This window comes from Saccopteryx leptura, chromosome 3, assembly GCF_036850995.1.
Source record: "Saccopteryx leptura isolate mSacLep1 chromosome 3, mSacLep1_pri_phased_curated, whole genome shotgun sequence".
In the NCBI taxonomy this organism is placed as follows: domain Eukaryota; kingdom Metazoa; phylum Chordata; class Mammalia; order Chiroptera; family Emballonuridae; genus Saccopteryx; species Saccopteryx leptura.
Window position 1 is genome coordinate 176268705 of NC_089505.1, and position 16959 is coordinate 176285663.

The 16959-nt window shown below is 53.1% G+C and overlaps 2 protein-coding genes across 2 annotated transcripts in view; one reads left to right on the forward strand and one right to left on the reverse strand.

Annotated features, from left to right (window-relative positions):
- The first annotated feature begins 1175 nt into the window (after positions 1-1175).
- Positions 1176-3644, forward strand: FOXC1 (forkhead box C1). The gene has a single exon (XM_066376913.1). It carries the CDS (start codon positions 1300-1302, stop codon positions 2935-2937), a length of 1638 nt encoding a protein of 545 aa, XP_066233010.1. The 5' UTR covers positions 1176-1299; the 3' UTR covers positions 2938-3644.
- Positions 3645-14632: 10988 nt separating this feature from the next.
- Positions 14633-16959, reverse strand: part of GMDS (GDP-mannose 4,6-dehydratase) — a 770392-nt gene continuing 768065 nt past the window's right edge. Inside the window, exons 10-11 of the mRNA XM_066376915.1 lie at positions 15308-15376; positions 14633-15090 (exon numbers count right to left, since the gene is read on the reverse strand). Of these exons, the coding sequence (XP_066233012.1) occupies positions 15028-15090; positions 15308-15376 (132 nt within the window). The 3' untranslated portion in view covers positions 14633-15027. The remainder of the gene's footprint in view (positions 15091-15307; positions 15377-16959) is intronic.

Genomic DNA, 16959 nt, shown 5'->3' on the forward strand with positions numbered 1-16959 from the left:
CGGAAACCCCTTTTCCTCCCCTCTTATTTCTATTGGGGAGGGGTCACGGGGATATCGAGGTGGGGTCAACAGCCCTTCCCTACCAGGAACAGACCACGGCTATGACTGAGTGCTTAAAACTCTAACCCAGCTCAGGACAGGAGAGCCTCCAGGTGGGAAAAAACTGGAGACATCTGTGATCCCCATGAGTTCACTGGGCGACCGGGAGGGGAGGGAAGAAGTAGGGAGAGAGGAAAGGCAGGGGGGGGGGGGGGAAGGAGAGGCCGGGAAACCCCGGAGCTGGAGGCGGCCAGATCGGTCAGGGAATGGGAGAGCCACCACGAGTTGGGGCTCGAGAAGTCGGTGAAATCTGGGAACGCTGGGCGGAGGAAAGGTCTGCGCGGGTCCCAGGAGGACCCAGGAAACTGCGTTAACAATGGACGTCCTTGCGGACCGCGCGGGGTGGGAGGCAGTGCCCAGAGCCGGAAGGGATGTGTGCGCGCGGGGCTACAAACCGATTGCGATGTAGGCCGGGGGGCAGGCAGGGGCTTGAGCTTGGGCGCGGGACCCAGCGGGCCGGCGCGCGTGTGGTCAGCCCCGCGGTCTTCTCGCTGCCCCACGCGTCCCGGCCTCGGACTCATTCAGAGGCGGTTCTCGCCTCCCATTGGCTGCTGCTGCGGTAAGGCGGGGCCCATTCCCCGGAAAAAAATGTTAACTGGGTAAAAAAGTCCTCGCCTGGGTGACGGATGCTCAAAAGTTAAGAAGTTTTCCAATGCTATCTTAAGCGTCCGGCGCGCGAGAGCCTGGGAAAAAAAAAAAAAAAAAAAAAAGGTGACGCGGGGCCCGGGAAGGCGGCCGGCCGGCGCGCGGCCCCTGCTCTGGTGACTCGGCCGCCTCCGCCGGCGGCTCGGGGCAGTCTCCGGGAAGGCGCAGGCAGTGTGGCGAGAAGAGCGCCTTCTTGTTTTTTTTTTTTTTAGTTCTGGCTCTTTTTTTTTTTTCCCGTCCTCGCCTGAAAGTGGCTCCGCGAATTCCTTCCAGGCCGTCTGCTGCGTCCTTGTCTGGCCCTCTCTCCTAGCGGCGACTCCCCTCGGCGGCGGCGGCGGCGGCGGCGGGCGCGGGCCCTGAAGTGGCCGGAGGCGCCCCAGGAGCCCGAGCGAGCGCAGGGAGAGGCCGCACGCTGCCGGCGGCTCCGGGAGGCGGCGGCCCGACACCAGCTCCGCGAGGCCGGGACTCGGACTGGGTGGCCGGCCCCGGCGCGGCCGACCCGAGCGAGGGTGGGGGACGGCGGGCGGCGCGGGGCGGCGGCGGCGAGCGGGGGCCATGCAGGCGCGCTACTCCGTGTCCAGCCCCAACTCCCTGGGAGTGGTGCCCTACCTCGGCGGCGAGCAGAGCTACTACCGCGCGGCGGCGGCGGCGGCGGCCGGGGGCGGCTACACCGCCATGCCGGCTCCCATGAGCGTGTACTCGCACCCCGCGCACGCCGAGCAGTACCCGGGCGGCATGGCCCGCGCCTACGGGCCCTACACGCCGCAGCCGCAGCCCAAGGACATGGTGAAACCTCCCTACAGCTACATCGCGCTCATCACCATGGCCATCCAGAACGCCCCGGACAAAAAGATCACCCTCAATGGCATCTACCAGTTCATCATGGACCGCTTCCCCTTCTACCGGGACAATAAGCAGGGCTGGCAAAACAGCATCCGCCACAACCTCTCGCTGAACGAGTGCTTCGTCAAGGTGCCCCGCGACGACAAGAAGCCCGGCAAGGGCAGCTACTGGACGCTGGACCCGGACTCGTACAACATGTTCGAGAACGGCAGCTTTCTGCGGCGGCGGCGGCGCTTCAAGAAGAAGGACGCGGTGAAGGACAAGGAGGAGAAGGACCGGCTGCACCTCAAGGATCCGCCGCCGCCGGCCGGCCGCCAGCCCCCGCCGCCGCCGCCGCCCGAGCAGACCGAGGGCGCCGCTGCCGGCCCGCAGCCGCCGCCCGTGCGCATCCAGGACATCAAAACCGAGAACGGTACGTGCCCCTCGCCGCCCCAGCCCCTGTCGCCGGCCGCCGCCCTCGGCAGCGGCAGCGCCGCCGCGGTGCCCAAAATCGAAAGTCCGGACAGCAGCAGCAGCAGCCTGTCGAGCGGGAGCAGCCCTCCGGGCAGCCTGGCGTCCGCGCGGCCGCTGAGCCTGGACGGCGCGGAGCCGCCCCCGCCGCCGCCGCCGCCGCCGCACCACAGTCAGGGCTTCAGCGTGGACAACATCATGACGTCGCTGCGGGGGTCGCCTCAGGGAGCGGCCGCGGAGCTTGGGTCGAGCCTCCTGGCCTCGGCGGCCGGGTCCTCCCGCGCGGGCATCGCACCCCCGCTGTCGCTCGGCGCCTACTCGCCGGGCCAGAGCTCCCTCTACAGCTCCCCCTGCAGCCAGAGCTCCACCGCCGGCAGCTCGGGCGGCGGGGGCGGCGGCGGCGGCGGCGGCGGCGGCGGGGGGGGCGCCGGGACCTATCACTGCAACCTGCAGGCCATGAGCCTCTACGCGGCGGGGGAGCGCGGCGGCCACTTGCAGGGCGCGCCTGGGGGTGCGGGCGGCTCGGCCGTGGACGACCCCCTGCCCGACTACTCGCTGCCCCCGGTCACCAGCAGCAGCTCCTCCTCCCTGAGTCACGGCAGCGGCCAGGAGGCCGGCCACCACCCTGCAGCCCACCAAGGCCGCCTCACTTCGTGGTACCTGAACCAGGCGAGCGGAGACCTGGGCCACCTGGCTAGCGCGGCGGCGGCGGCGGCGGCAGCGGGCTACCCGAGCCAGCAGCAGAACTTCCACTCGGTGCGGGAGATGTTCGAGTCGCAGAGGATCGGCTTGAACAACTCTCCGGTGAACGGGAATAGTAGCTGTCAGATGGCCTTCCCTTCCAGCCAGTCGCTGTACCGCACGTCCGGAGCTTTCGTCTATGACTGTAGCAAGTTCTGACACTCCTGCTCCCCTCAAAGCCCAACTGAATCAAACCCCAGAGCCAAAAGAACCACCAATACAAAATCGAAACCAAAAAAAGAAATCCAATTATTAAAACCTTGAAGAACATTCACTAAACCAGCGAACAGAATCCCTCCAAAAGTTCAACTCACCAGCACACACACACACAAAAAAATCTTAAAAGATTAATTCAGAGCCGACTTCACTTTGCCTTATCTAAATAAACAAAAACGTAAACCATTTTACACAGAGACAGCAAAATCATGGTTTATTAAAGGACAGTGTTAACTGCAGATAACACGTAAGTTTCTTCTTGCTTTTCAGAGAGCACGCTATCCTTTTCCTCATCTCTCCCATTACCTTCCCCTCTTCCTCCCTTCCCCTGTCACCTATAAGATATTATTTTATCCTATGTTGAAAGGAGGGGGAAAGTCCCCGTATATGAAAATCGCTTTTCTTTTATTCATGGACTTGTTTTAAAATGTAAATTTCAACATAGTAATTTATTTTTGATTTGTAGTTGGATGTCGTGGACCAAACGCCAGAAAGTGTTTCCAAAACCTGACGTTAAAATTGCCTGAAACTTACATTGTGCCTTTTTCTTTTTCATTATAAAAAGGGAAACTGTATTAATCTTATTCTATCTTCTTTTTGTTGAACATATTCATTGTTTATTAATAAATTACCATTCAGTTTGAATGACACCTATATGCCTGGATACTTTAATACAGCCTTAATTATTATAAGAAAGAAAGATTTCAGAGACTTTAAAAACACTAGACATTATTATTATTCTCCTAAATCTCTGAAAAATGAAGAAACCATCTATTTCCTGTTAAAGTTCACATAAAAGTCTCTTTTGGGTTATTTTTCCCCTGCAGCATCTTCTGCAATATGTACTATATAGTCAGCTTGCTTTGTGGCCAGTAAAAACATTTTTTCCTAAACAGATCTGAGTTGGCATGTACACAAATACATTTTCTCAGTAATGACAGAACATTATTGGAAATCAAGCCTATGAATCAGCGTTCTTTACCAGCGATACCTGTGTATAGAGAGTGTGTATAGAATGTGCCTCCAGATGAATATTTGGCTTGTGTAGCACATTAAAAAAAAATGGGACGTATATTATACATCCCTATAAACCAAATGCTGGATATTTTTTCTTATTTTTACACTACTTTATATGAGGAAAAATAAACCATTTTAAGTGTATGTATATAACTCATCCATACTTATAGTCCTCTATGTGTTATGTAGAAGGGTTTATTATTATTATTTTTTAATGTACTGTGGGTTGGAAAGGGAATTCTAATCTTTGGGAAACTTTTTTAGAAGATACGTTTGTAGAACAATTTTTTTTTGAACAAGATTTAAAGGAATAAGAAGGGAGGAGAGAAGAGCAGAACGTTTTAGTCTAGGGTGGTTTCTTTTCAGTCCCAATTTTTCTTGGTAATTTACAGTTAAACCTAGAAGGCAATCGGATTGGCCCTCCCCCTTTGTAAATAACCCAGGAAATGTAATAAATTCATTATCTTAGGGTGATCAGCCCTGTCAATCAGACTTTGGAGAGATGGCGATTTGATTACAGACATTCGGGCCTTTCAGTTTGTTTTCAAGATAATACAGTTTCCTGCTATCTGCCGCTCTGATCTAGAGGCAACACTTAGCAGTAATTGCTGTTGCTTGTTGTCAAAATTTGATCATTGTTAAAGGATTGCTGCAAATAAATACACTCTAATTTCAGTGAAAAAAAAAAAACTGCTTTACGTGGCCTCTGATTTATTCGGGTCTTCTTTGCTCAGAGTGGTAACCTAATAGCCAGGGAAGATTGCTGTGGCGCAGGGCACGGTTGTCTCTCCTCGGGTCAGGTCGGCTGGAACTGGCCTCACTGCTGCTTGTGGAGCCTACGCGCGGCTGTCGCAGCGCTAGGTCCCGGGGCTGCCTGAAGCTTGCTTGGGTTCCCCCCTTTGGGTGGGCTGTGAAGGGAAAGACTCCATTGAGAAAGCTCGTTGAGTTCGTGCGTTGGTTCACTTTTGCGAGCCGAGCGGGGAGCCGGGCTTTGAGGACAAAGGGTCTGGTGGCCGGAGCTGGGTTGTCTAGGCCTGGAAGGAAAGCGGCAGCAGGTGACCAAATGGCCCCGTCCCTTCGGACTGGTGACCGATCTCCAGGCCGGGCAGCTCGGGCCACCCGGAGAAGGTTGCTTTTCCGACTTGCCTGGCTCAACATTTTGGGACGGAGTATAGGAAGGGGAGAGCGAGCGGAGACCCGCGGCCCAGCGCGGGCTTTCCGGGGGACGTTTCTTGCGGCCCCGCGCCGGCCTCCGGACGCCGCTCCCGGACTCAAGGCTCTTAAGCTAATTAGCTGTAATTACCCGCCGCGGCTGGGCCCAGCTTGTTTGTGTTTGCAGCTCCTTCCTCCCCCCACGTCGCCCCCGCCGCGCCCCTTCCCTGGCTCCTCGTTGCCTGCTCCCGAAATCGGTTGTTTGCGGAGAAAATCGAGTCCGAATAGACCTTGGCGGGGTATACGGGCCAGAGCGTGGGCGCCGGGAAGGCAGCGCCGGTGGGAAGGTGGCGAGGGCAGGGTGAGCGGGCAGGCGAAGGCCCCGCCGGGCAGCCACGGGAAGGCGGCGGGCTCTGCGCCGATCCTCGCGCGCTCGGCCCAGCGCTTCCCGGCACGCTCCTCTTCGCCGCCTTTGTTGTAAAGACGCACGTGTGGTTTAGGAGCTCGGCCGGGGTGGAAAGGCCGTAGGCACTCTATTGCTCCCGGGTGACAGCGCGCCCCGCGTCAGCCCGCAGCTGGGCAGCCGCAGGTTTGAAGGAGGATCCCCAGTCAGCGCCCCTTGGCCTGGCTGCGCCGACCAGCCCTGTTCGGCGCTGCGGCCCTAGGCGGCCTCTCTGGCAGGGCTGCGTCCTCGCGGCGTGGGAGGTCGGTTGATGGAGGCCACAAATCACTTGGCAGTGGCTGGCGCGGGAGTCGCTCGCCTAAAGGTCGGCGGGTTCGGAGTGTCTAGGGTCCATGTGCCCGTACGTAGCCCTCTGCACCTCTTCTGACCCGGGGTTTGTAGCCCCCGAGCGTCGCGGCTGCAGTAAACCCCCGGCTTCGGCCCAGTCTGGCCCTTAAGAGCTCGACCACGCAGCCCTAAGCTGTGGGCTGCCAAACCAAGAAGCGGGCGTGCGGGCAAGGTTCGGCCCCGGCGTCCGGGGGGAGCACAGGCGGTCTGGGCCGGAGTGGGCGCCCTGGGGAGTTCTTCCCCGGCATGCCAGGCCGCGGAGTGGGCTTCGGGCACCCCTCGCTCCTTCTCCCTGGGTCTAGAGTCCCTGTGGCTGGAGAAGAGACCGGTGTTCTGGCTCCCGCGGACTGAGGGGAGCTCCTGACTGCGTCTGTGCTTACCCGGGAAGCCTTCTTAGCGATCATTTTTGCCCTCTTGGATTCCAGAGCTTGAGAATTAGGTATGGAGGTCATATGTGTTTAGGAGGCTGTTTGTATCACATGTACACAGCAAAGGTAGTTATTTCTACATGAGTTGCTTAGGTTTGAGTGGAAGGTCAGAAGTTCTCATTTTTCTGATGTTGAAAACTACATATGTGTTAGTTTTTACTATCACTATATTTGCATATGGATTCTGGTATACAATTTAAGAAAAAAACTCCTGCCAACCTTATTTAATCTGGGAGAGCTATGTATTCCTTAGTGGTTTGCACATTTAATCTATACTTTTTCAGCAATAAGGATAATTATTTTCTGTAAAATATTCTAAGAAAACTCCCTGATATTTTAACTAACAGTGCATTTTGAAATTAGCCTGTTGATACCCAGCAGGACCCAGCGATAGGGACTTAGCTAATTTTAAATTAGGCTCTGTAGAAGGCTTTAGGATAGTATTTTGTGTAGCAGTGGGCACATATATTTTCTTAACAATTTATACCATGAGCAAATCAATGCCATCATGGTACCTGCCATCTGAAAGCTTGCATTTGATGTAATGCATATCTGGTAGGAATGCATGCGGTTTCCAAAGGTGTGTCATTAGCAACCTTTCTCCCACTAAACTGCATGCAAACAAGCATGCATTTTCCGATTTATCATTCCACACAGTTTTTGTCATTAATAATCGATGTTTTCAGAGGAATAAGGCTCGATTGTGCTGGTGGCTCATAAGCTCTTGGCTGTTTCCTGTGGGGTCAGAAACAGGGGTCAGGAAACAAGAGTGCCTTATACCCCTACTGGGCTCCCCTGAACTTTGATAGGTGAGGAAGGGACAAGACCTTTTCTCTCCCACCCAGTTCCCTAAAGACGAGTGTCAATTTTTAAGGTGGAAGGCCATTTGTTTTGTTCTTAATGATGCAAAACTCCACAGAAGTCCTGAACCCTCTGTTGGTGCAGGCTGCCTGGACAGACTGCTCAAGAGGGCCCTGACACCTCCATAACGGATCCAGGCTTTGGATACTAGTGGCACCTGAAGCAAGGCTGGTTGGAGTGACAGTTGCTTTTTACCTGCACAGCACATCTTGGCCTTCCTGGGGAGGGGTTCTGTTTTTTTCCTCAGCGACCATTCTCACGTTCCCACCGCTGGGTCCTGCCTGGTGTTGCAGGGCCTTTAGATTCCTCCTAGACTCATTTCAGAGCCAGTTCATGAAGCCATTAGCCCTTCCCACCCAGTCATAAACAAATGTCACGTTAGGGGGCAAGATTAATGGCAGACATGTAATAAAGCTGGCCAGGCAGAATACATTCTGCATGGGGCAGTCATTCTTCAGCAAGCAGAGAGCTTTGAAGGGGGGGGGGGGTGCAGGGAGAGATGGATCAAGAAACTTTGTTGGAGTACTTACCCTACCAAGTTGTGGGGAATATGGGGGGGGGGGGCAAAGATTAGGCAAGCCTTAAGCTCAGAACTCCCAACAAAACAAAGCCTAATTTATTCAGACAGTGGCCACAAGGATGAAAAAAATCCACTAAGATTTGCCATGGGACCCTAAACGCCAGCTTCAGAAACCCCACTTTTCTGAAAGCTCCTGTTGCAATTTATAACAAGACTAAGAGCTATTTAACGAATGGCCTTCCTTTAGTATTTGGGCTCTATAGTCATAGCCAGAACTTTTGTGGCCTGATATTTCTATCTTCTCTTTTTGGGTGTGAATCCAATATAATCATTAAGTTCTGTGTCTCTTTGTATTTCTGTCCCCCTTTTTGTCTCTGTTACTTTCACTCATCACACTCTTTCTCACAGAAGGCCTGGAGGCCCTGAAGCCCCCCCCCCCTATATGCCAGATATGCCAAATGTCCTCACTCCAATTGAGCCCCCCTCCCCCGCCCCCGCCTTGGAGCTGAGCACTTTGGGTGATGGCTGGGCACACAGGACCAGATCTTACTCCTAGTCCTCAGAAAGACCTGCTGCCCTAAGTGAATGGGACTGGCAGGTTCCAGGTCCTAGTCAGGTTGGGAAAGGAGCAATACTTAATTAAATGAATTCCAGCTCCAAAACCTATTCAGGAGAATGAAAGCTGCTTCTCCACAACATTCTAAATGTGATTAAGAGTGGAAAATTGGGCAAAACGTACCATGTCCACCTCACTGGAAACCAAAATATGGTGTAGAGTGCATAAGGCGTGACTTAGGACCTTTGTCGCACCCCTTTCCCATCAGAGCCTGGCTCCAAAGAAACCTGTTTTATATTAATTTTTTTGTTGTTTACTTGATTTTTTCCCTCACTGATTTTTAATTTGCAGCATATTGAGCGTATTATTGGAGATGAAGTAGGATCTGGAATTTCCTTCCATATAGGCCAGGGACTTCCAGACAAGAGAAGGGTGGAGCTTCCACCGGAAACACAGCCCAAGAGGAGAGGCAGGTTCTACATGGGCAAGAGAGGTCCTGACATTGTTTCCAGCTCATAATCTCTCCACCTGGGGTTGGGAGGGTGACCCCAAAAGCCACAGAGTTGCTTCCCCAGGCCTCTTGTTTTTCCAGATGACACACCTCTCTCTATTCTCCCAAAGAGCATCTTTCTCTGGTCCCTCTTTGGATTACTCCAAGTCCAAGAGTTAGCACTGTTGGTCATTTGGACGAAACTGTCCATCCTCTTCTAGCTTTCTCTGCGGGTTGCTCCTGGAGACTTGGTGGGCTGCTCATTTGCCCACTAAGTCGAACAGTTTGATGGTACTTGGGTGGCACGAGAGTGCAATCTGTAAGCCGAAGGAATGAGCAGTGGGTGGCCAGCCACGGCCAGGGTGCTGGGCCTCTCCATTGACCTTGGTAGTGGGACACCAGACAGGGTCTAGAGATGCCCCATCACACAGAACAGCAGGGCCTAGGGACATACATGGCAGGGCTCTTGGGGGACTCAGAACTTGAAGTTGGGGAATGAATGGTTCTGCTCTAGGGGTTTGAGGACAATTTAAATAGATGAGAAGAGAGAGAGAGATCTAACCCTTCACCATTACCTACCCCAGGGAAAAAGCAGGAAAACCAACACATTTTGTGCCATTAACTCTTAAGGCCTTCTCATTTCCTACAGTAAAAAAGCAGGTCACTGGTACAGGAGGCTGGGTGGGGGTCTTGTTAACGGCTATAGATGTAAACTGGACAGGGGAGGGGACCACATGTTTAGGCAGTGATTGGTTTCCTAAATATTTGCCAGTAGAGGAAAAAACGAAAACCCTGTCCTCTGAGTGGAACAAAAATCAGCATCACCCATGGTGCAGAAGGAAAGCCCCGGAGGCTGTGGACACCTGTCCCCAGAGCCTGTCGCGTGGGGCTCTATCGTGGGGCACATTGGTCCCCCCAGATGGCCTATAGCGCCTCGGGGACCTTTCAGAGACTGTGCTAGGTGTTGAGGCTTCCTTGCGGCTCGAAAGAGGATTATTATTGCACACGGAGGACACCTGCCAACAATGGTCATGCCTCGCAGTTGGCCTTTCGGGTTATTGAAAGAGAAGTGTAAGCTAACCTGGGTCGGATGGAGGGTGCCGCCAGAGCCTCTGTCCTGTGTCTCAGGAAAAGCGCAGGGAATTCGGGCCCACCGTTGTTCCCACAGCCAAGGGTTGGTTAGGTGTGAAATTTTTCCAGAGAGAACTCGACGGGGTGACGCCCTAGGTCGCCCGTCCCGGGTCGCTGCAGGGCTTATAGCACACCCACTCCCACTTCCACCCCGGTTCCGCAGGACAACGACTTACAGTAAGTGTTTTCGATCGGGAAACACTGTGACATTGCTCTGCATTTGCCAGCTGGCTCCCAGGGCGGGCCTCCCCACCGACTTAGTCCCCAGGAAAGAGTCCCTGGAGCCTGGGCCTTAGGGTGCCGCCGGGATTACACCTCCCTCTTCTTCTGGCACTGCCGGGGAGAAGTGGCACAACAGGAAAGCCTCGCCAGAAGGCCCTTCCCAGGAGGCTTCCTCACCATAAAAAGTCAGACTCCAGCCAAGGTCTTGACCCCTTCCAAATATACATATATTCCCTCGCCCTCCGCCCACCAGTCCAGCTCAGGCCTCGGGGCTGTGCGGTTTCCTCTTGGGCTGGACTGGCCCAGGGCCTCCGGTTGGAGGGGCGGGAGTCTGGGGCCCTAGTTTAAGTTGTCTCCCCCAGGTCACCCAAGCTCTCGTGCTTAGGCTTCTGAACGTCCATCGCCCCGTGCGCCCTTACGGCACCAGCGCATCAACGAGGCCGGGACTAGGGCTGCTGCGGGGGGTGGCTGCTTTTTCTGCACAACACTTCATCACAGCTTCAGAACCCTTGCGCACGTCGGGTGGAGAGCGCGAGGCTGTCAGCGCATCTTCATGCGCGCGGGTCTGTCCCACAGGCCTGGGCAGAGGGACAGGAGGGCAGCACATGCGCACATACAACCCGCCCCCGGTCCAAAGTAGCCAGCGACCCTATGGCCCAGCCTCCAAGGTCCTGTCGAGGCTTGCAAGCCCGAAGAACTAGAGGCTGGGCCGAGAGCTCAGAGCTAGTGAGCGGTATGTATGCCAGCCTAGGCCTCCGCAGCCACCGTCAGGCCTGCAGCACACCGGCAGAGCAGTCCCAGTGCCAGCGGCCCGAAGCGAGAGGCGGGCACCTCGGCCTCGAGTTTCAAGATCAAAAGGGGCAGCTAAGAACAGGGCGTCTGGGGCGTCAGCTGTGTGCGACCCCTGACCTTGGAGGAAGGGCTGGAGACGGGGACTAGGCGGCGGCGGAGCCCGGGGTCAGCCTGCGGTCGTTGGCCTCCCAGCGGAGGCTCCGGCTGAGGAAACGGGCAAGGGTGGGGTGGGGATCGGTCACCATATTCGTAAAGGGGCCCTGAAAGGACTTTGGGGATCGTGAGTGAGCTGAGTGGGGTGGGGGTAGAGGGTGAGGATGCGTCCACTGCAGCTCAGGCTTGGGGGAAGGAGGGAGTGGTGGCCTCACAGCTCCAGACAGCCAAGTGGCCGGAGTTCCAGCCTCTGGTAATAATCACGATGGCACATGCCCTCAAAATGTGCTCCACGGGCTCTGGGTGTGCACCGGGCAGGAGCGAGGCTGGGTCGCCTGGGCCTCAAGCTTGTTTGGGGTAGGGCAGCAGCACCCTGAGGATTCCAAGGACTTTGTGGACCGTGGAAAACCCCTACTACGGAGGATGGGCCATCCCCTAGAGGGGCTTTGTGTCCCAATTGTCACAGCTGTTTATAAAAACTCTTGGCATCTGCAATGATTAAAACCCACAATTTTTAGAGGTGCCTATGGATGTTTGAACATGTAGATCTGACTGTAAGAAACGTGCACACACGCACACACATATACGATCTTTTTGTAAAACCTGGTGCCCCCCCCCCCCCCCCAACTCCTTACATCATCTACTGAAGGCTGCAGTGCAGGTCTTGAAAAATAGATGACATGTGAACTTGGACTTACTGGGATACATCTTAAAACAGAATACCTGGTTGGAATTCCCATATACAAACAAGATGCTTGAGGTGCTTTGAGGTTTTTTTCTTGGGGCTTAAAAAGTTATTTGTGCCAGACCTGTGATGGCCCAGTAGGTAAAGCCTAGCCCTGGAATGCTGAGGCCATTAGTTTGAAACCCAAGCTGGGTGAAAACATGTAGGAGAAGCAACAACTATGAGTTGATGCTGCCTGCTCCTCTCCCACCATCTTCTTCTCTCTAAATAAATAAATAAATAAATAAAGTTATTTGTAAACATGTTTAATGTTCTTTCGAAATGAAATTTCAGTGCTGTCTCCTGCTAAACTCTTCATAATACAGGGAAGGTCACATTCACAAGGAGCCCACCAGTGGGTGGCCAAGGGTTCTATGGAGGCGATTAAAGTAGACAACCAGAGCCCGAAGCAATTTCTGTACTGGTTTACTAGAAAACGGTCACAGACCTGAAATGGATTTTTCAAAGGAGCCCTCTTGCATGGAACATTATCTTCCAAGCAGTTTAGCACTTCCCCTAAAGATCCTGCAGGCTGCTATGGGCCTTTGTTTCTGAATAGCTATAGAGGTGTGTCAGGTTTATTCTGCCTGACCTAGCTCCCTCTGAATTCTTTACAGGGCAGCACACAGCCCAGGACAGTCTGAAGGAAAGCAAGACCCTGGTATCCATGCACCTTGTTGCTCATCTGAGACACAAATGTGGGGCTGGGCTGCTCTGTTATATTATATTTGAGTATAGTGACATTTTAACTGTCTTAGTTTTTAACTTTAAAAAAATTGAGGTGGAACATATTTTATCACATCTAAAATGAATAGCCAAAGCTGACAGCAGGAAAAAAAAAAGGAAAGTAAGTTACTGAAACTGAGTTGAGATTTAAAGTAGAATTCTCTTGAAGGATGTCCAAATGGAAGTCACAGCACAGAAAGTAGAGAAATACTCAAATTCCTTTTCTTTTTCTTTGAAACACACACAGGGAGGCCTAGGAAACCAAAATGACTCTGCTCCCTCCATTGAGGGTGCAGGAATAGAGAAATGTTAGCAACCAAAAGTACTTTCCATGTCCTGCAAAAACTGATTCCCTGGGCCACTTTGAGAAGAATAATTTAATATTATGACTTCACTAAAGTCCCATTAGACTTCTACCTAGAATCTCTCCTGGTCTCATTAAACTCCTACCAAGAATCTCTCCTGAAAAGCTTCTTATATCTTTAGGTTAACAAGCCACAAAACATTGAATTGAATGGGGCTACTGTAAGCCCTGAGTTCCCGAGTGGTTTCTAGGCCTGGGTATGGTATGAGGTGGAGAGTTCAGGGGGTCAGAGGAGAGGAGGTACCTGTCTATCAGGTCAAGGCTAAGGGGAATGTGTATGAATATTTATTTGTGAGATTTGTGAGTGTGTGTGACACTGTGTGATAGCAGGTTTGTGAGTTGTGCTTGCAAGTGAGTGAATGTGTGAGTGTGTAAGATGGAGTGTTTGTAGGTGTGTGTTTGTGAGTGTTTGGATGTGTGTATTGAAATCTGTGAGTGACAGTGTGTGAGTATGTATGTGTAAGTGTGTGTGTATGTGTGCCTACCAGCCTGCCTAGTCCTGGAGGCCCAGTCTGCCAGGGACCATCTGTTTCCAATTAGCAGCATCCCGATTGGGAGAAGGCCCGTCCTGGGGCAGCTTCTGAGAAGGGGGGGCAGCTCAGGCCACCCTAGTTCTGCTCCATCAAAGCTGAAGCTGGCCCTGGCCAGCATGCTGTCGCAGCAACTCAGGCAGCTACACAAAGAGCCTTCTTTCCTGCCGCCAGCCGTTGGAGCTTGGGTCCTCCCCCAGACCATAAACCTGCTGGTGAAGACATTCAGAAACAGTTCACCCGCACTCACAGGAGCATGGTCAAAGACTGGAATTCCATTTGCTATAAAGTTTTATTTTATTTTCCTTGGAGGGGAAGAAGAAGAGTCTTGACCTAATTTGTTCTATGGCAAAATACTGTATTTCATGCAGAGGTATCCACCTGTACACAAATTCTTGCTTGCTGCTTGCGGATTCCATATGTTTGTGTGTCTACCTGCCTTCAGCTGTGCAGATGCACTGTCCATGGCGCAAGAGCACATACCTGTGGTCAAAGCCAGGCCACCTATATGATGCCCTCAGTGAAACTGTGTTCAGTGATCTGAGGCCCAAACTTAAAACTTCTTTATTATAATTTCTAATTAATTCTGATGTTGTTGAAGGGCACAGTATCTGGCATATATTAGGCACTTAATGTAAATTGGTTGACTGACTAAATCAAAACTGGATTTACAAAGTGATCTAGTACTAAGGAGAGGTTGGAAATAAGTATTGTGTAAGATTCTAGACCACAAGGAAAAGCCTGGGCTCACAGACCTCTGGGTAACCCAGAGACTTTGGCATGGAATGTTCCAACAATATTTACTTACCTTCAAGTTTCTTCTTCTAACCCCCCTCTATTTCTGAAGCCTTCTTTGAGATGATTAGAGCCCCATGGGTTCTAATTATAGTCAGTAGAGACCAGAGGGGGTGTGAATGCCTCTTTTCTGTAGGAACTGGGTTTCCAAATCTGCTGGATAGAGTGGCTGATTGTCACTGGGAGGGAAAAAGAAATGTCCCAGGTGGAGACTTAGGAGGATGCCCTGACCAAGTCAGACTCTGGCTTGGCAGGGGTCTGCCAGCAGGGGCTCTCTCAAAACGGAGCAGGCCTGAAGGAAGGTATCTCATTCCGAGGCAGGGACCAGGGCTTTTTGTTTTGTTTTATTTGGGAGCACTTACAGCTACTTTTATAACTTACAGAAAATATGGACATCAACTTCTATTGCTGGTTCATAGAAAGGCCATTTTTAATAAGAAAAAAGGAAAACCATTTGAGAGCCCCACAATCTCAATTATCTAATGACATAATTTCAAGTAAAGTGAATGGATGATTAAAATATCTTGTTGATTTCATAAAACCATTCAGAAGAGGCCTCGACAAAAGTAAAGTGGGCCGAACCCGGAGTGCCACAACCCGGATGCTGCAAAGTTGAGGTGCCTCGGTCCTCCTGGCCTGACCACCGCGTAGTGGCTGCGAGGGTCTTGGGCAGCCATCGGAAGGGCACGCCCCTCGCCCCTCCCAGGACCACGCCAGCGTCCTGCGCTGGTTGGTTTTGCCAGGACGAAGGCGGAGGCGCGGCTCTGGCTGGGCTGTGGCGCTCAGGCGTTGGGGTTGTTCCTCATGAGCTCCACGTCGGCGTCCACCATCTCCCGCACCAGCTCCTGGGACCCGGGACAAGGAGTGGGCGTTGCGGACAGGTTTTATGTCACTCTCTCCTGCCCCTAAGGTGGCCTCCCCTCTGCCCCCCTCGCCCTCCATCCTGGGCACCTGGAGCACCCAAATGCTCGCCAGGCGGCCCCCTCCCGTGGGGCCAGGCCCAAATTAGCGTGGCGGAGTGGCCAGCGGGCCCACAGGCCCTGCCGTGAAAAGGACACTTACATCAAAGGCGACCCGGGGCTTCCAGTTCAGCTTCTGTTTCGCTTTGGTGCAGTCTCCCTGCAGAAAGTCCTGCGGGGCGGAGGGGGAGAGAAACAGGCGTGGTCAGGGCTGGCGGGCTGGAGCGCGGAGACACGGTCCTATGCAGGCTGTTGTTGGTCAAGGTCCCCGCTTCCTTCTTTTGGGTCCCGCGGGGCACGTTGTCTCGGCTCCGGGACCCAACTCTTGTGAAGGTTACGTTTAAGGACGCGCTGCGCAGCCAGGTGGGGACCGTGACAGCCGTCCGTCTGTCCGCACCGAGGACGCGTACCACGGGGGGGCTCGGTGACTTTAAAATAGACACATGAAGTTGACAGGGACGCTACCGGGAGAACTGTTTTGAATTACTGCATTTCTTAGGCAAGTAGAGAGAAAACGGAGTCAATCACCCTGCGGCCCCCGCCGGCTCCTCTCGATGCAGGGGACACTCCGCGCCCGCTCCAATCACCCGCAGCGCGGCGTGGGGACCCGGCCTGGGTGCGTCGGCCCAGGCGGGACCCGGCCGGGTCGGCTCCAGCGCGGCGCCCAGCCCCTCTGACCCTCGGAAGACGGCGGTTCACACCGCCACCAGCACACCCATGTGCACATAAAACGAAACTGAAGCTCCATCCACGAGCAGCCCTCGCTCTGACACCTGGGGCACTCTATGCGGTGTGGTCTATTCTGTGCGGGTCTATGCCTTCCGTAGAAAGTGTTCATTTCTACCCACAAATGCGGTGCAACCCGCAGTCTTAAAACACAGCTCCGAGAGCACACTTGGCCTTGCAGTTTCCCTCTGTTCGTTGTCATCGAACCGCGCTGCCGGGCGACCGAGTTAATTTTCAAACGAACCTTTGATTGTTGTATGAGAGGCCGGGGCCGCCATTTGCTTGATACTTGAGTTTCTTATCCCATCTGAGAGGGGCTTATCAAAATACTAAAAAAAAACCCAAAAACATAAAACAGCCTGGCCCTGACGGCTGTGGTCGAGTCCGCTCACAGAGCTATGCCAGCGCGGAGCATGAACTGCAAAACCCACCCGGGGCTTCGCAGGGTTGCCATCCATGTAAAACACTTCCTTGGAAGGAAAACGAGCTTAAAGGAAAAACACGGGGAATAAATGAATACTGCATCTCAGCGCTCACTCACCAATTTCTTATTGCAGCTCTCTAAAAAAAAAAAATCTGAGATAAGGATTTCAAGATGATTTGCAAAAAAGGAAGGAAGAAGGGAAGGAGGGAGGAAAGGAGAGAGGAAGGAGAGAAAGAATGAGAAGGAAAGAAGAAAAAAGATAAAAGAAAGAAAAGTACGTGACCATTTTGGGGGTAAGATAAACATTTAGCTTTTACCTATAATATACAAATGTATCGATCACATAGTGCACAAGATATGAGTACTGGAAACAGAATAATGTGAAGGCAGTGAGAAAATAACTGAACTTGAAACACAAGTATCTCATTAAGACACCATTTTCTCTACTGACGATATTAAAGAACAACCCCAAACCAGTGATACCAGGTGAAAGTCACAGGTAACAGAGCTTCCGCATGGTTTTTCTTCAGACTCCCCTGAAAGGGCACACAGGCCCAGGGTGTGCCGCAGACTGGCAGTGGGGAGGCCACAAGGAGCTGGGCAGG

What these genes read in the sequence shown, in the direction of transcription:
- FOXC1 (XM_066376913.1), top strand. Translation starts at nt 1,300, where the DNA reads ATGCAGGCGCGCTACTCCGTGTCCAGCCCCAACTCCCTGGGAGTGGTG.